Source organism: Pseudorasbora parva, chromosome 11, assembly GCF_024679245.1.
Source record: "Pseudorasbora parva isolate DD20220531a chromosome 11, ASM2467924v1, whole genome shotgun sequence".
Classification (NCBI taxonomy): Eukaryota; Metazoa; Chordata; class Actinopteri; order Cypriniformes; family Gobionidae; genus Pseudorasbora; species Pseudorasbora parva.
In genome coordinates this window covers 11,344,069-11,361,853 of record NC_090182.1, presented here as the reverse complement: position 1 = coordinate 11,361,853, position 17,785 = coordinate 11,344,069, and the positions used below count along the sequence as shown (strand labels likewise).

Here is a 17,785-nt window from a genome sequence, read left to right as displayed (position 1 = left end):
ACTCACTATATCAGATGTAGAAACACCGATCTCAGTTGATGATCACTGTGTTTCTTGAATCTCCCAGAATTTCTTGAAGAAAGATGCATAATGTATTGCTGGTTTTCACTGCAATGGTTTTGATGTGTATCAGGTATAGCAGTACTGGTGATGTGCAAAGATGGCACTTCCGTTTGTATGTTAAATAAACAATCTATTTAAAATTAACCAAAAACTGTAGCTTGTTTTAATACATCAAATGAATTCTGTCCTGTCCTACGTAGAGATCTCATTTTTAAATGGTGATCTATACTTGACAGATTGGCTTAACAACTCAAAACTTACTGTATGAGGTGTCAAAGACATCCAAAAATTTGTATTATAAAATTATATAGTTAGCTATTTTTAGTTATTATTAAATCATTAGTTAGTTTGTTTACAAAGAAATCTCTTAATTTAATTTTTTCTCACGAATAGTTTAGTATGTTTTACATCTGACATGTTTTTATTAAAATATCTAAAAATATCCTTAAAATAAATTTACTTACATATACATAAGATTTTAAAGGGATAGTTCGACAAAAATTAGCCCATGATTTATTCACCCTCAAGCCATCTGGTGTATATGACTTTCTTCTTTCAGACGCATACAGTCAGAGTTATATTAACATACCCTGGCTCTTCCGAGCTTTATAATGGGAGTGAATGGTGCCTTAAGATTTTGATGCCCAAAAAAGTGCATTGATGGATCATCATAAAAGAAAATGATGCATTTTTGTAAGAAAAATATCCATATTTATAACTTTATAAACTATAATCACTGGCTTCCAGTAACGGCCGTACACAAGTTGAGTTCTGGCAGAAAAGTGAGGAAGAGTTTATACATTCATAAATATGTATATTTTACACAAATGCATGAGTTTGCTTCAGAAGGCCTTTATTACCCCCCCTGGGCTGTATGGATTACTTTTATGATGGATAGATGCACTTTTTTGGGCTTCAATCACACCCTTTATAAATATTGGAAGAGCCAGGATATTGTTTTAATATAATTCTGATTGTGTTTGGGGGAAAGAAGAAAGTTATATTCCTGACTTGAGGGTGGTAATTTATGCACTGTAAAAAAAATATATATATAGAAAAGTTACCTGGTTGCCTTACATTTTTTAGTTCATTGAAATACATTTTTTTTAGTTAATACAATGAAATTTTTTGAGAATCGACAACCTTTATTCAAATGTTACTAAAAGATTTTGTAAGCATATTTGTTAATTGTGTGTTTTATTTGTGATGACGCAGTGAAACTTTCATGATTTATCAATTTTTTTATGTGGTTCAGATTCAAATAGTATTTAGAGTTTCTATTTATTAAACCAATTTCCTTCATTGTATTAACTCAAATTTTTAATTTCAATAAACTCAAAATTTTAAGGCAACCAGGTTACTTACTTTCTTAAGTTAAAGGTGCCCTGGAATGAGTTAAATTGTTCTCTGATATCTACATAGAGGGCATATGGCTTATTTAAGGGCAAAAATTGTCCAGATACAGTTTTACAGGTCAATTTACAACCCTATAAATTGTCCCTAGGATGTAATGCTCTGTTTTTGCCTTATTTGGAAGAGTCATGAATATTAATGTTGAGCTCTGCTCTGATTGGCTTATTTCAGCAGCTCACAGCAGTTCAGCGAAACGGCTCATGAGTCCTGACCGTCCTGAGAGAACACAGACCGACTAAATCAGACTTTAAGCAGAACATCTCAAATGGAGATTGATAAAATGCAGCTTACTTGTTTATTGGTGTTTTCAGATCATCCGCACGTGAGAAAGAGCTCGCGTTCGTTTGGTTGCCCGATTTCAGTAATTTAAATGCCCCAATCAGAGCTTTTCTGTGAAAATAACATATATTATCCAGTGTTTTACCTAAGCATGTACAATCTGGCAACTCGTGCGCGCGGATGATCTGAAAACACCAATAAGCAAGTAAGCTGCATTTCAGCAATCTCCATTTGAGATGTTCTGCTTAAAGTGTCATTCAGTCTCAAAGTGTCTTTTTTCAATAACAATATTGCATGTTTATATAACGTTAGTCACAATGTAGGTTACGCAGTGACTGTGAAATACAAGCATGCAAAAACATCTTAGGCCTACTTCACTTCTCAAAAATATAAATATATAACTTATATTTTTACAAAATGAATAGCCTTGTCAAATGACAGTAGTTTTAACTTATATGGTGGAAAAGGTGACGTTTGCTAGAAGGATCGCGTGAACGATCTGTAAGCAACGTATCTACGTATTTTGTAATACAAAATTATATTAACCTTTGACATTAGACACACTATTTAGTTTTGTATGGTACTTGGTGTTTCCTATTGTTACTGTACTAGCATCTTGCGTCATCTAGACAATGCGGTCTCTCTAAGAAACTTTCAATGTAATCAGAAATTGTTTAAACAGCTAACGTTAGTCAATAAGTGGATAAATCATTACTTACTGCTTGCAGGAATACAGTTGTAATTGCCACTTTCTTCAGTTTAAAACGCTGAGCGAAGCTTGCTTGAAATGGGCCGAACAAACGAACGATTTTGAATTAAATTATTGTGGTATCCGATTATAATAAACCTCAACCATGACTGTTGACATATGAAAAGTCCTCACGTCCTCTGCACAGCCTGAACATGACGTGTGTCATGAGATCCGTTTTTGCTATCCTCAAGTGTCTTTGTTTACCGGCAGTCCCGATGATTCGGCTCTGTCAATTCCACCTGACAATGAACATGTTTGGACAGATGCAAATGATCATGTACATATAAATGATCCCCAGCGATTACATCACGTTGGCGTTATGCTGAGAATCACTTATTTTTCTGTGGTGTTTTTCATGCACAAGATTTACATATGAAGTAGGAGGCAATGGTGTTTGAGACTCACAGTATGAGATGTCCATGTACTGAACTCTTATTATTTCACTATGGAAAGGTTAATTCAATTTTTAGGGCACCTTTAAACCAACAAAAAAAATTATTGTGTGGGATCTTTTTTCATTTTTAGGTAAACTAACCCTGTAAGACTTGTTTTAAGAGAGTGTATCTTGAGTTTAGGGTAACCAAGCTTAAAAACAAGTGAAAAATACCTGTACAGACAAAATACGCTCATATTAAAGGGGCTATAGAATTCAGAAACTCTTGTTATAACTGACACTGGTGGTAGTTAAGTGAATTGCAGTCAGAAACGTATTGCTTGTGCTCGCACTCGTGAACATGTAACGCACAAGAGACTGAACGGGATTCAAGGTCCCGATATACTCACGGTGAAGATCTTTTTCAATAGCTAAGAAATAAAAGACAGTTGGTTTCCAACATGTTTAATTTTATATAATCTGACATTACATTTCTTGGATTTTATTTACAAAATTGTGTAAGAAAAAGGTGGTTGAAAAGGTGGATGAATTTAGAGGTGAGCCACTTTGAAGGGAATGAATTTAGAGATGCGTCTTCTCAGAAAGGGTTCCAACATGCTATTTGTATTCTGTCAGCACACTCAAACCCTCACTAAAGCTATATAGACTCACCAGTCAACCTTCTTGTACAGCTAGTCAGCTACTCCCACCCCAATAGTTTGCATCTTTTGTGGAAGAAAGAGCAAGAGCTAGGCAATGAGACACTAATGGAAATTGATAGCTTAGTTGCAGATACTCAGGGTCGTAATGAGGACTGCAGTGGAGATGAGATCACAGATGTGTCTCTGCAAGGTCGTTTAAGGGTTACCGAGGATAGGGCACTTTTTTAACAGATGTACATGGGTGACCTCTACACACGCAGCACCGCTCACCTGCCTGTCCTGCCTCCCCGCCCTACCTGACCGCATCTCTGTTAGGATCTGACGTACTGCCAGATAAACTAACTTTAAACCATGTGAGGATTTTGTCCACCCAAAAATGAAAAATCTGTCATTCATTACTCACCCTCATGTCGTTCTAAACAGAACACAAATGATATTTTTGATCAAATCCGAGAGCGTTTAAAACATTTCTACATCAGAACGCCGGCGTACTATGCCTGCGTGCGATGCTGACACAGGAGCTGGCCAATAATGAGGCGCCGGTCTGATTTAAAACCCGAAAGCACTTGACTGACATGGAAGAGATGAAATTGTTGATCAAAGTCGTTTTTTTATTTTTTTGTGCACAGAAATATTCTTGTCACTTCATAACATTAAGGTTGAACTGCAGGTGTCTGAAAATGATACTGTTATCGTCTATGCAAACTACATCAACTTTTGTGAAAGCGTATGTGTATTACAGGTTCAGTCTATAGGTGTGTATAGTGTTTCTTTACAAAGTTGAACCACACATTGGTGGTGGTTGAGGAGATTCCCCCTTCTATATGGAAAGCGCTTTGAGGGCCTTAGACGAGCGCTATATAAATGTAACAAATTATTATTATTATTATTATTAAAGTGACATCATTTTGACAACTCTGTCGTCTGTACCTGAAAAACACAAGGTAAACTTACCCATAGTTAGTCAAATCTGGTTATTTTTTGTCATTAACTAGTCTAGATGAACCCCAAAATAAAAGAAAGTTTCAGGTTAAATACAAATTAAGCTCTATGTCTGTCAATAATAATCCCCTTTTCTTTGTTTCCATAAACTGAGAATTACTCAGTTTGTAAAAACAGGAAAATTAATTTTACAGTAATGCAGTAATGGAAGTCTAATGGTTAAATGCAGCAGAGAGTTTAAAAGAAGAAGTGTGACAACATGAATTGTTCAGCAAAATGTCTTTAAAGTTTGAAATTGTCCTTTTAAAGTGAGATCATGTACATAAATCCATTGTAAATTTTGATTTATTAAAGAGCACTTTACAGTTACACTACTGTTCAAAATGTTGAGATTTGTAAGAAGTTTTTGAACAAAGTATATGCCCTCCAAGGCTGCATTTAATATTGTTTTTTGAAAACATTGAAATTTTAAATATTATTATACTGTCAAACAACGTTTTTCTATTTTACTATATAAAAATGTAATTTATTCCTTTGATGTCAAAGCTGAATTTTGAGCATCATTCCTCCAGTCTTCAGTGTCACACGATCCTTCAGAAATTATTCTAATATGATGATTTGCTTCTCAAGAAAAACATTTATGATTATAAACAGTGTTATAAACAGTATTGCTGCTTCATATTTTTATGGAAACCGTGACATTTTCTCAGGATTCTTTGATGAATAGAAAGTTCACAAGAACATCACATGATATATGAATGTCATACAACATGGGTAAATCATGTTCATTTTTGGGTGAACTTTTCCTTTACGGTTATTAACCAGCATACAGTTAAGGGACTCAAGCCAGCAAACCTGTATGCTTACCAGCTTAGTCCTCAAACCGGTGATCTATACCCCTCTATTCACGTTGTATTGTATATGTTGTTTTGTTTAGACTTTGATCCAGATTCATCTCAGGCCGGTTTTGTCTCCTCCTCTCCCACGAGGCACAGAAATACTTAATGGAGCCTCTAATTATCTCTTCTCATCCATGTTCCCTTGTCTACTTATCATACGCTTTCTCCCCAGCTTGGCTCTTTTGTTTCTCGCTCTTTCTCTGTTTGTCTCTCTGTACTCGGCCCTCTCTTGCGAGCTCGTAACTTGTTTCTCTTCTTTCCAACAATCTCCCAACACTCCCCACCCATCAGTAGGTGTATCCCTGCTGAGTGTGATGAGGGGTGGGACTGTCCTACACAGTTATAGTGTTGAAACACACACACACACACACACACACACGTCCTGTCTTCATAGCTTACTCTTCATAATCCTGTCTCAGCATGAGGGAGATCAGCTACCGTAACTGCGGGAGGATGAGAGAGAAAGAGCAGCAAAAGAGAAAGAGTGACAGGAGAAGGAAAGATGGACCACAGGAGGGGAAAAAGAGGGGTGAGATGTTGTGTGCACTGCAAAACAATCAGTTTTAAGCAGTTGTGCCGTTTTGTTTTACAGTAAAAATGCGACGTAATCTAATATTTAAAGCTAAATTGTTGTTTGCATATTTTAGGCATATATTTCATTAGATTTATGCTTAAAAATGATAAGTAACTTAATTCAAGATTGATTCTCTGAAAATCTTCTGCAGGTTTTCTTCTCATTTATTTTGTCTTAAGGATGTTCCGATATTTTTACTGGAAATTACTGATTGAGAAAAATACTTTTTTGTAGTGTGCAAGTACTGTCATCAAGCTGTGGAGAACGAGGCTGTGTGTTTGTGTGAAAGAAAGAGTAAAGGCTTTTGATATTTGAGCTCTGGCATAAAGCTGCACTGAAAACTGCAAGCCGATTTGCGCTTGTTTCCAGAGAATTGTGGAAACTTTCTATCCCAAGCTCTGCGTTCGCTCAGACATTCTGCCGTTTTGCTCAGTAAGATAGATTTGTTCCCATGCAGGGAAAAGTTATATAGATGTTTTATTGCATTAATAGAGCTCTGTTTTATTTAAACTATACCATTTAAAAGTGTTGTCTTGATACGAGTCTTTGGTGCTCAACAAGGCCACATTTATTTGATCAAAAATACAGGAAAAACAATAATATTGTAAAACAAAATATTACAATTTTAAACAACTGTTTTCAGTTTGAATATATTTTAAAATGTAATTTATCCCTGTGGTGCAAAGCTATATTTTCAGCATCATTACTCCATTCTTCAGTGTCCAGAAATCATTATATGATGATTTGATGCTCAAGAAACATTTCTGAAAGATTCTTTAATGAATAGAACGTTTTTAAAAAACAGCATTTATATCAAATTCTTTTGTAACATTTATAAATGTCTTTACGGTCACTTTTGAGTAATTTAATGCTTGATTAATAGTATAAAATCTTACTGACCCCAAACTTTTGAACGGCAGTGAAATGGATCAACTTTGTCTTTGACATTTTCACTAAACTACCGTAGGTTAAAAAGGTGCAAATGAGATGATCTTTGATATTTATGGGATATTGTTCAGTAAGATGGTCATTGAAGAAAAAAAAACAATAATTATATACAGTGTTTCCCTGGTCATCGTCATTATTCAGTAATATTTGACCAATGAAAATGTCATAAAGTAAGAGTAGAGCTGTAAAAAGGAAGAGTGCGCTAAGACATGTTTGAGCTCATATTGAGGTCTCTGACTTAGCTATCTTTTGGCAAATAAATTTAAAGCTAATTTTAAAAGCTTCTCTAGATTTCTTCTGGACCTCTAGATGAGAGAAGTGTCTAATGTCTGCTGTGAGGAGAAAATCAGAGGATCGGGAATCTCATTGCTGTCTCTGAGAAACAGTAGAGCTATAAGAGAGATCTCATTTATTGTTTTTCATACAGGGTGTGTTACATTTCTTCTCATCTGGAAAGCTCAATTGTTCATGCAGACATTAAGATCTTTCTTCAGATTGTGGCGAGGGTTGTGCGTCCCAGCAGGCAGGGCTTTTTTTTTCTTATCACGTTGAGTTTCATATTGCAACATCGGATTTGGCTCATCCACTCAAAACAGATTAGGCTCAAAACTATTTTATAATTATCTTTTTTGCCACATTTCTAAGCCGTAAACAGTATTTGACTTTGTTTCTTTAAAAGTTTATTTCTCCCTTTGACAAAGGATTTATTTTTCTGTAACTGTTGGCTTTCTATCGAGCGTCCCAGTGGATAGTGCTGTGTTTTATATCACATTTTGTTTCATATTGCAGATTCAGATTTCTCCTCCACTGCTGGACAAGTTTAACGGTTGCTGCTTCGCCTCCATGGGTTTGTTTTTAATAAAAATCTGAAGTGTCTTTTCTGATATCTTTCCAGCTGAGAGTCATCTGGAAGAGAGATGCAGTTGTGTGATGGTTACCAGTGACCTTTAAAAAAATGAAATGATCAATAAGTTATGACAACATATGTTTTTATATTACTTTAACTCATCAAAATAAGTTAAGCAATTTTCAGCTTTTTTTATTGTTACGTTCCGAACATAAAAGCCCCTCACCCTCCCCCTTTCCCCAAAATGTACCTTTTTAGAAAATGCTTTTTGAAGATCAAGTATTTTATAAAGAAAATACTTTTGTTGGAAAATAATTGTAATATTGCATTTTTCATATTTACATTTTTGTATTGAAAGTATGGTAAATAAACCTGTAAAATGTGCGAGCAATCAGATTAAAAAAATACTAACTTTATGGCATACCATAGCAATAACATGTAGCCCATCTGAATTATATAATGAGGCTGTCCATCTCATAGCGAAAACCATTTAGTCTACCAAAATGTCATTAACAGTAGATGTTAAATCTTTGGTTAGCTGAATTCTGGATACAGCACCATCTCACATTTTAAAATCTCATAGGGGGGAAGTTCAGTCCCTGTCAGCGAGGCATGCATGAGTCATGCGGCTCTTAGACGGTAAGCTTTTGTTTGACTGTTAGCGTTTTTATAGGTGCACTATGTAGTATTTTTGCAGTAAAATATCCAAAAACCACTAGGCCAGTGTTATATATTTTGTTCAGTTGAGTACTTACAATATCCCAAATGTTTCCAACTATTTATAAATTGTGAGAAAATTGCTTTTTTAACTAAGGACTGGGACGTTTCAGCATAGCATTTGAGCGAGTCGCCTGTCAATCGCGTCATCTGCGTTACCCACGGTTTTATTCTGCAGAAGCGCTTTTCTCTCAGCAGTGTGAACATATCACAGCAGCGCCGAGCGAACGCACAGAGTAACGTCATAACATCTTTTTAAACACACCTAAATGTTTCTAATATGATAAGCAGAGCTGCTTTACCTTATAATCATGCCCGTAAAAAAGCAGAAGTGCAGGCGCCCGGCGACAGTGTCCTGTCCCGTCATAATAAAAGTTCCGGTGCTCGTGAGCCGTGTGTTTGTTTTACAATCACTCCAGCGGCCGTGCTCAGCTCCACAACACTCGGTCCTGCTCTGCTTTACATTACAGTAACGTTAATAACCGCTTGCATGAACATGATTTCTCCCTGAGTCGTATTTTCCACCGGCTGTGAGGTGAAGACCACATGTCCCAAGATACTGCACTCACATGTGGCGTCATCAAACTACGCCTTTGTTTAGAATAGGCACCCTCCAGTGGACGGAAACTTATAGTGCACTTATAAGTGGTAGCAATCTTCTCTGACACTGCACGTATTTCTTTCTCGTTTGGCGTGCCACTTATTGTTGCGGGTGTATTATTGACATGTAAAAGTCTAGACCCTGAATATAAGATAACCCTTTGTTTTTTTTCAGATGCATTTCTAATATAAAAAAAAAACATCTTATATTTGGAACAATGTATACAAAATTCAACAATTCTTTTAAGTCAATAATTTCAACTGAAATGACGTAAACATCCAAGTTGATTGTACTTAAATTTAAGGCACCAACTTTTTTTTCCCGTTAGAATGAATTGGTTATTGTCCATTCTTGTGATTCTCTGTCTCTAAGGCTGCAAAAATAGAGCAACAACAGTAATATTGACAAATATTTATGTAATTTCAAATAACTGTTTTCTATTTGAATTTATTTTAAAGTGTAATTTATTCCTTCAGCATTACTTCGGTCTTCAGTGTCACATGATCCTTCAAAATCATTCTAATATGATGATTTGTAAGAAACAAGAAATATTTCTGATTATCATCAACGTTGAAAACAGTTGTGCTGATTAATGTTTCTGTGGAAACCGTGATACATGTTTGATGAATAGAAAGTGAGTGTGAAGGCTTTGTGTAATATGACAGATGCTCCTGCAAGCAAGTGTTAATGAGTGTTAATTTTTTTTCTGTGCCATGTCATATGAGTGTCTGGGCTTCATTCAGCTTATTTTCACAGTTTTCTGCATTATAACGTGTGTGTGCGTGTGTGTGTGTGTGTGTGTGTGTGTGTGTGTGTGTGTGTGTGCTCCGCTGGACAGATGTACATTTGAACCTTGAAGGAGAGAGGGGTGGCTGGTGATAAAACTCCATCAGAAAATGCTGATTTGAGCAAAAGCATTCATGCACAACTGCAACCTTGTGCAGCTTTACACACACACACACACACACACACACACACACACACACACACACACACACACACACACACACACACACACACACACACACACACTGATGTCTCTCTGATGTTAGAGACTCTTACATTAGCTTGTGCTAGGCATTTTCTAAAGCCATTATTTCTTTAAATGTAGCTTATATGTTTTTGTTCCTGTATTAAAAATGCATTGGTTTGCTGTGACTTCGAGTTCCATTTAGCCAAAGTTTGATTTTGAAGAACTGAATTAAAAGTTGAGATGCATCAAAGCAAGAATATGATAAAAAAATTTCCAGACTGGGTGGAATGAATTTATTGGTCAAATACTATTTCTAATAAAAGATTTCTAGGACTATCAAAGTGAGTATTTCATACTATTAATGTTTTTGATTGAATAAATATTGAGCATGAGACTTCTTAAAAAAAGAAAGAAACAAAACCCTTTATTAAATCAGTGTGTTTTCAAAAACTTTAACGTCTGGATCCCCCAGTCTTGATTATTTGTTCACATGCTTGATAAGAAGTTAAAAGTTTTGAAAGGGAGAGACAGCTCTTTTCCCTTAATATTTGCAGAAACTGCTCTGATCTTATAGTAGACAGACAGTCAGTTTCATCTCATAGGCCTTATTTCAGTGGAAGAAGGAAGAGAGAGCGGAACGAGGGACGGAAATACTATTTCTAATAAAAGACTTCCAGGACTATCAAAGCGAGTAGAAGGGCCGAGAGAGGAAAAGACAATCTTTCATGTGAGCTGTCGCTGTGAGCTTATCAGTGTGTGCAATTGTGCCTTTGTGTTTATACTTGGATTTACTGATCAAGCAGGAATCAACTCTATGATGAACATGAAACGCCTCTTATTCTTTCTTCTATTGGATATTTGTCCCCAATACTTCCACTCTGGGTTGCTGAGAGTTTAGTGACAAAAGGAACTCCTGATTTACAGTGTCTGTCGGAGACTGGGATTGATGGGTAGTGCGCGTGCTCTGGTAAGTTTGAGGTTGGGGTCTTTTCCTGCCAAAAGTAGCAAAATCCCAAATAAAAAAAAAGTGAAAATAACCATATCCTTTCCTCAGGCTGTCTAACAAAGTCAACATGTTTTTTGAGGGGCGCATTTGCACTTAGGCTGTGTCCGAATCCACTTTTGCTTTTAACGATGGAAAAAAGGATCTGTGTGCCGGGATTATGGTCCAAAAGGGTTGTACATAGTCTCTTAAAGGGTTAGTTCACCCAAAAATGAAAATTATTTCATTAATTATTTCATTACACACCCTCATGTCGTTGGACACCTGTAAGACCTTCGTTCATCTTCGAAAACAAATGGAGATATATTTGTTGAAAGCTGATGGCTGAGAAAGGCTTCAAAAAGGCCTCCATTGGCATTCAGTACATTTCCACTGACCCACTCACAAGACCCATAAAGGCACTAAAGACTTCGTTAAAAATTCACTCTCACTACAGTGGCTGTACAATAATTTTAATATCTATATATTATACAATAATATCTTCATTTGTGTTCCGAAGATGAACCAAGGTCTTACAGGTGTCCAACGACATGAGGGTGAGTAATTAATGAAATAATTTTCATTTTTGGGTGAACTAACCCTCTAATGAGTCATGGGTGTGTTTTGGGTGTAACGTGCAATAAACCAATCAGAGTCTCATCTCCCATTCCCTTTAAAGGCCAGTTGTTCTTGCACAATGGCAGATTCGGTATTTACAAGGCAGGAAGCCTGAACGCTTCTCCAGAGAAGAATCCTTTTATTTTTTTATATTTGGCTGATTTGTGTGCTGCTGCGCGTCCCACGTTGTGCAGTCCCCCCCCCCCCCCCCCCCCCCCCAACTTTGTTGTTTTTTTTTATTGATCAATGATGCAGTTGTTTTCAGTTGTCTGTTCATTTGCACTGACAATACGCCTGAACACAAAGTTTTCAGACCAGAACGCCCCATGGGTGAACAGATTGGTGAGAGTGCATTTGCTATTACAACAACGTGGAGCTGTATTTTTTTACTGTGCATTGATGAAATACATTGTGTATTTCTTAATTTTAAAACATGTCGTGCAGTCTACTTATTGGCTTATTGGAATGTTTTGGTATTACCACAGAGCAATTTTTTTGTAGTATTTAGTAATTTATTGTATGGACGTCTCTGTTTTGAGCATACAGTCAGATGACGAATACAGTCACCGCACTGGTGATAATTCAACAGTTCCTTAGTTTTATATTTTTAGTGCTCAGTGCTCTAAAGGAGGCGGTTTTGTACAGACTACCTCAGGGGGGACTAAATGTCGCTAGGTAGAACAAACTGTAATTTTTGCGCTACTGTCTGTTCAAAATAAATGAAAGCATTTGCATTGGGGATTTGATGCTTTTTTTGTTTTTGTATCGAACCATGACCCCAGAACCGAGGTACATACTGAACCGTGACTTCTGTGTACTCTTACACCCCTAATATGCACAGAAGTAGTGGTAGATTCAGGGAAAAGTGTCTTATTAGTTGCTGAGGCAGCAGATTGGCTGTTATTGATGAGTGAAGCTGATTGGATGGACTCAGAATGAGGTTTTTCACTGTGCTGTCTGTGAGCAGGAGTATGGGGTTTCTGTTAACAGAGCAATCAGACGTGAGTCTCTCTTGGATGTAAAGGTTTCCTCTTGCACTCCCGAGTCCACGTGAGTGGAATAACAACGTCCAGGCATGTGATAAAAAGTCAAAGCTTGCTTGTGTGTACTTCTGCACATGTGCATTAATTGTATATGTGTGTTTCAAGAAGTGTATTAAAGGTGTGTGTGCCTGTATGAGTGTGTGTGCGTGTGTGTGTGTGTGTGTGTGTGTGTGTGTGTGTGTGTGTGTGTGTGTGAGCGTGTGTGTGTGTGTGAGCGTGTGTGTCAGAAGCATCTGGAGACAAGAAGGTGTGATTTCACTGGATGTGACAGAATGAAGTATTGCTCTGAAGAAAGAGAGCGAAGGAGAAAACCACAGATGGAGCCCCACTCAGTAAAACAGTGAACAGTCGGCTATTCTATGTTGTTTTCCATCCAAAACTGTGCGCGATGTCCTTTATTTCATGAGGATTCAATTTACAATATTTTATTTCACCTGAAAATCAAAGGAAATAAATAAAACATATTTTACATAAAAAATTGAAACCTAATATTAGGACCATTCATTGCATCATAATAAATTATGCATTGCCATAATGGATCCAGCATTTTCCCCATTTGTTTATTTTCTTTCTTTCTTTTTGTGTTCTCAGCAATAATTCTCATGTTGCATATATAAGTAGAATTATATATATATATATATGATTTAGCAAATGTTATATTTGCTAAATATATTATATTTAATGTTATATATTACATATATTGTACATCTTTACATATGTAAAACACAATTATATATATTATAATATTATATAGAATATATTGTTACATTATGAATAATATATTCTAAACTATATACACAATTTAAATTAAAAATAATAAATATTTATATTATTAAAATTGTATATATTTCTACTCAATAAAAGTATTTATTTAGCTTTCTTTAAGCTGGTTTAAATTAATAAAAAAGCACCACAGTAAAATATTGTTAGAAATGAGATAAGAATCGCTTTTGAGAATAATCAGAATTACAATTAAAGTAAACCTTCAGAAAACAATTTTAGAGAAAAAAGAAAAAATGTATGTGAATAAAACAACCCCTCTGTAGTCGCATTAGTGTGTGTGTGTGTAAACTGTGATCGGTTTTTGCTGCACTAAATAAACTGTATTTTTATTACTGCTCATGGTTCACTATATTGGGCTTGTTTCTCATTGCTAGATGGATTACTTTACCGAGGTAAACTGCAGGAAGATGAGCCCCATTAATCTCACACTCTCACACACTCTTTCGTTTCTCACTTTCCTCCTTCCCACTCTTCTGTTTGCTTCTCTTCATCCTCCCATATGCGTCTGTCTCTCAACATGTTTCCCTGCATTTTTAGCCATCATGCCTTCTTCTTTCCCTCTTTCTTCCTTCTTCTGACAAAAACTACCTCCCTTCTAATCTGTCCCTCTTCTTTCCTCTTGTCCTCTTGAAATTTGCTCCTTGAAAGCTCAGGAAGCTTACTGAAATTCATACATATATTTTTTTTCATGATATTAGATATATTTAAAGTAGCATGAATCAAAGCGAAAGCAGTGTGCTTTTTTGTCCTGTGGGCAAACCTGCTTTTCTTTTCCGCTCACTCGCTCTCTCTGTCTTTTTTTTTTGTCGTCTATAGCATCATCTCCAAAGGTGAAGCCCATGGATTCTCAGTGGCTCCTGGAAGGTAAAAAGTTGACACTCAAGTGTGAAGCGGTGGGCAACCCGAGCCCCTCCTTCAACTGGTACAAAGATGGCAGCCAGCTCCGCAAGAGGAAAGACGTCAAAATCAAATCCAACAAGTAAGACTCATCAAACACGCACAGATGCACAAGCAAACACACTACTCATACTTTGGCAGAACTATTCTTGGCATCAGAGGTATTAAAAATACATCTCCCATCAACTCGAGCAGAAGATTGTCCCAGTTTGTAAATAGACTCAGAAGGGAGAGAGATGCAGACGTCTTGTTAAAGGAGCAGTTCACAGAAAATGAAAACTCTTTCATCATTTACTCGCTCTCATGTTGTTCCAAACCTGTATGATTTTGTTTCTTTATGAAATTATGAAGAATATTCACACTGCCCTTTTTTTCATACAGTAAAAGCATAGTGACAAAATGCTGCCGAACTCTAATTAAGTCCAAATAACTTGCGCTGTAATCCAAATCTCTCAAAACCATATAATAGCTTTTGGTTAGAAACAGACAGAAATGTATTCCCTCTCTTTTGCACTTTCGCATATTGTCGACACATTGCAGTTGGTTATTAAAGGTGCAGTGAGCGATTTCTGAGAAGCATTGTTGAACGCTGTTGATATTTTGAAATCTACGGAGCCCGCGCATGACATGCAGTAAAAAACGAATAGGTTAAATTGTGCACACAATCAATGTTTGTCATGTATGGAGCATAAGCAACTCAACCTCTGTGTCAGTTTCTAGGCCTTTCTGCTTCGGTCTTGCTTGATAAGCCTTCTTTCTTCAGTGATATTCCAGAGCTTTTCTCTTTTGTAATGTCTCACAGCCATAGGGTGACCAGATTTCTCATCGTGGAATATGGGACGGAGTCCACCACACAACTTTTAGCTTGATTAACAATAATGACACAGACAGGTATTTTAGGCTGCTGCCCCTTTAAGACTGAATGCTTGGATTTTGACTTCTGTCATTCAGTGCAATACCACACTGAGTTAGTTTTGGCAACTTGCTGTGCTTTATAACTTGATAAACTCTTTTTGATGATCCTTGCTAAAAGTAAGCTACACACCATAGATTTTAAATACATTTTGGCGTAATGCCTTCACGTCACCCGTAGGTTTCTGAAGAGCATTTTTGAAGCCTAAAGTGGGCTGTTGCCATCTGGGCAGCGCCTCACTACGCGTCACTCCCGGATAACTGAAAATGGGCGAAAAGGCGCGATGAAACCACGCCCACCTAGCGCAACCATAATAGCAATCCACCTGTCACTCAAGTGGCCACGCCCTTAATTATGCAGAACGTTAAGGCTTAAAGGGGACATATCATGACAATCTGACTTTATCCCTGTTTAAGTGCTATAATCATGTCCCTGGTGTGTCTACCAAACCAGAAAATGTGGAAAATGGTGGCTTACCGAAGGCTTACCAAAACTTTGTGTTGGTAAGCCTTTTTCTGAATGCATGTGGAAAAACGAGCCGCTCAGATTTCTCTCCCCTTCTGATGTAGGAAGGAGATCTATTATAATATCACCGCCCCTTAATCTGCACACTTCCACCCACAGCACTGACAGACTGTTCGCATTAGCATAGTTTCTGCCCTCAGACAGTTGCACACTGTCCGGAATTTTCTCCGCGTTCAAGCAACTATAGCGACAACAATGACTTGTAAGCAGTGCAGGTGCATTGCTTGAATGAAGGACAATTCAAGGCAGTTTTGCTAAAAAGTTAAAGCTCGATGATGTGTAAGTGCCATCTATATGTGATCCAGCTTATAGTCTAACAACTCGTTCAAGTGTTTTCACTATGAATGGTAGGAGAGAAACAGGTCTGGAAATACAGATTCTGAAAATACAGTTAGGAAATACAGATTTGACTCTCTTTTGGAGCCTGTCCCTAGCGACCAGTCGATGAATTGCCGTTTAAGTCAATTCCGTGTAGGCTTCAAGAGAGACCGCGGGAGGTTTTCGCTTGGTACACACACACTTTTTTGACATCTTCACGTCTGACTTGATCTCCACTGCGCTCTCTAATATCCCACAGCCGCCTTCACTAACTGCAAGTTAATCAATAACGAATTCTGATTGGATGATGATTTTGTTGTATGATGAGCTTGGCTACTTTTGATAGGCTCTTTTCGCTTGACAGAAGACCCCTACTTACTTACTATATGATCACTCAGCCATAAAGAAATTCTGAGGAAAAAACAGGACAAAACATGATTTTTTTCATAAAAGTCAGGAAATTAAAAGTAGAGCTGAAACACAGGACTGTCCCGGGAAAAACTAAACGTCTGGTCTTCCTACTCAGCCATTTCTCTTTTGATAGTCTTTCTTTAAATCTCCCTCTTGCTCACTCTCTCTCCTCCCCTTTCATGTGTGGACATGCCCCCTACTGCTGATTGGCTATAAGTGTGTTGTGCTCCTTGCTCAGATCCACTTTCAACAACTTTTTTTTAAATCGCTTACTGTGCCTTTAAATCCACTCAGGCCAATGATGTTTGGTTCGTATTTAGTTTTCTTTTGTTTTAGTCATCGTTTTTTTGTTTTTTGAAGAAAATGTCCTTTAAATGTTGTCAGACTTCATCGTGCCATTTCATTAATAATCGGTTTTGACCAAAAAGTTTAGTTGATGAGAAAGTATAAATGACAGAATAGTTTTATTATGCTTTAGATGTGCGTTGTCACAGAAAGCAACATGACTGACATATTCTATAAAATATTATTGCATTTTAAAACAACTGTTTTGTAATATATTTAAAAATGTAATTTATTCCTGTGGTGCAAAGCTTTTTCAGCATAATTACTCCAGTTTTCAGTGTCACATGATCCTTCAGAAATCATTCTAATATGCTGGTTTACTGCTCAAGGAACATCTTTTATTATCAGTGATGAAAACAGTTATGAAACACAGTGTTTCTTAATATTTTTGTGAAAACTGTGATTCTTTAATAACTGTATCCTTTCTTGACAAGGCCGTGGGGGGTCTTGGTCTAATTGTAGCCTAGATGTGAAGTAATCCATTTAAGCAAAATATAATTTGCAGATATTTTATTTCAAAACATGCACACATTCACCCTTATTTGTATGTCTAATCTGCCAAAAAGGCTAAATGTTTCTTGTCTATTCACATTTAGTTTGACATGGATCATATAAATGATAGCATTTTCAATTAAAAGGGTGAAATTCTGTTAAAAAAGCAAGTTGTATATACTGTATATAACTGGTGGTATGTCTATTGTAAAAAAATATTAAATGTTTAGCTGCTCACATCTTATTATGCTTTCTTAAAGGTAGGGTAGGTAAGAATTGGTTAAAAAATGTTTTTTTCCAAATTTGTTTAAACGTTCTTTATATATCAATACATAATTAAAATTTAAGTACTCTAAAAAAGAAAGTATAAAAATTGAGTGTCTGTAGACCTCTCAGGACTGTTTTAAAGACAGCTC

At 36.6% G+C, this 17,785-nt stretch overlaps 1 protein-coding gene across 4 annotated transcripts in view; it reads left to right on the top strand.

Moving 5' to 3' along the window:
• nrg2b (neuregulin 2b) overlaps positions 1 to 17,785 on the top strand; it is a 104,549-nt gene that overhangs the window by 27,597 nt on the left and 59,167 nt on the right. For 3 of the 4 annotated variants that reach the window (XM_067457040.1, XM_067457038.1, XM_067457037.1), the window contains exon 2: positions 14,285 to 14,447. In XM_067457040.1, coding sequence (XP_067313141.1) covers positions 14,308 to 14,447 — 140 coding nt within the window. In that variant the 5' untranslated portion in view covers positions 14,285 to 14,307. Of the gene's footprint in view, positions 1 to 5,782; positions 5,912 to 14,284; positions 14,448 to 17,785 lie in introns of those variants that run through there. The other variant, XM_067457039.1, reaches the window with a different exon arrangement.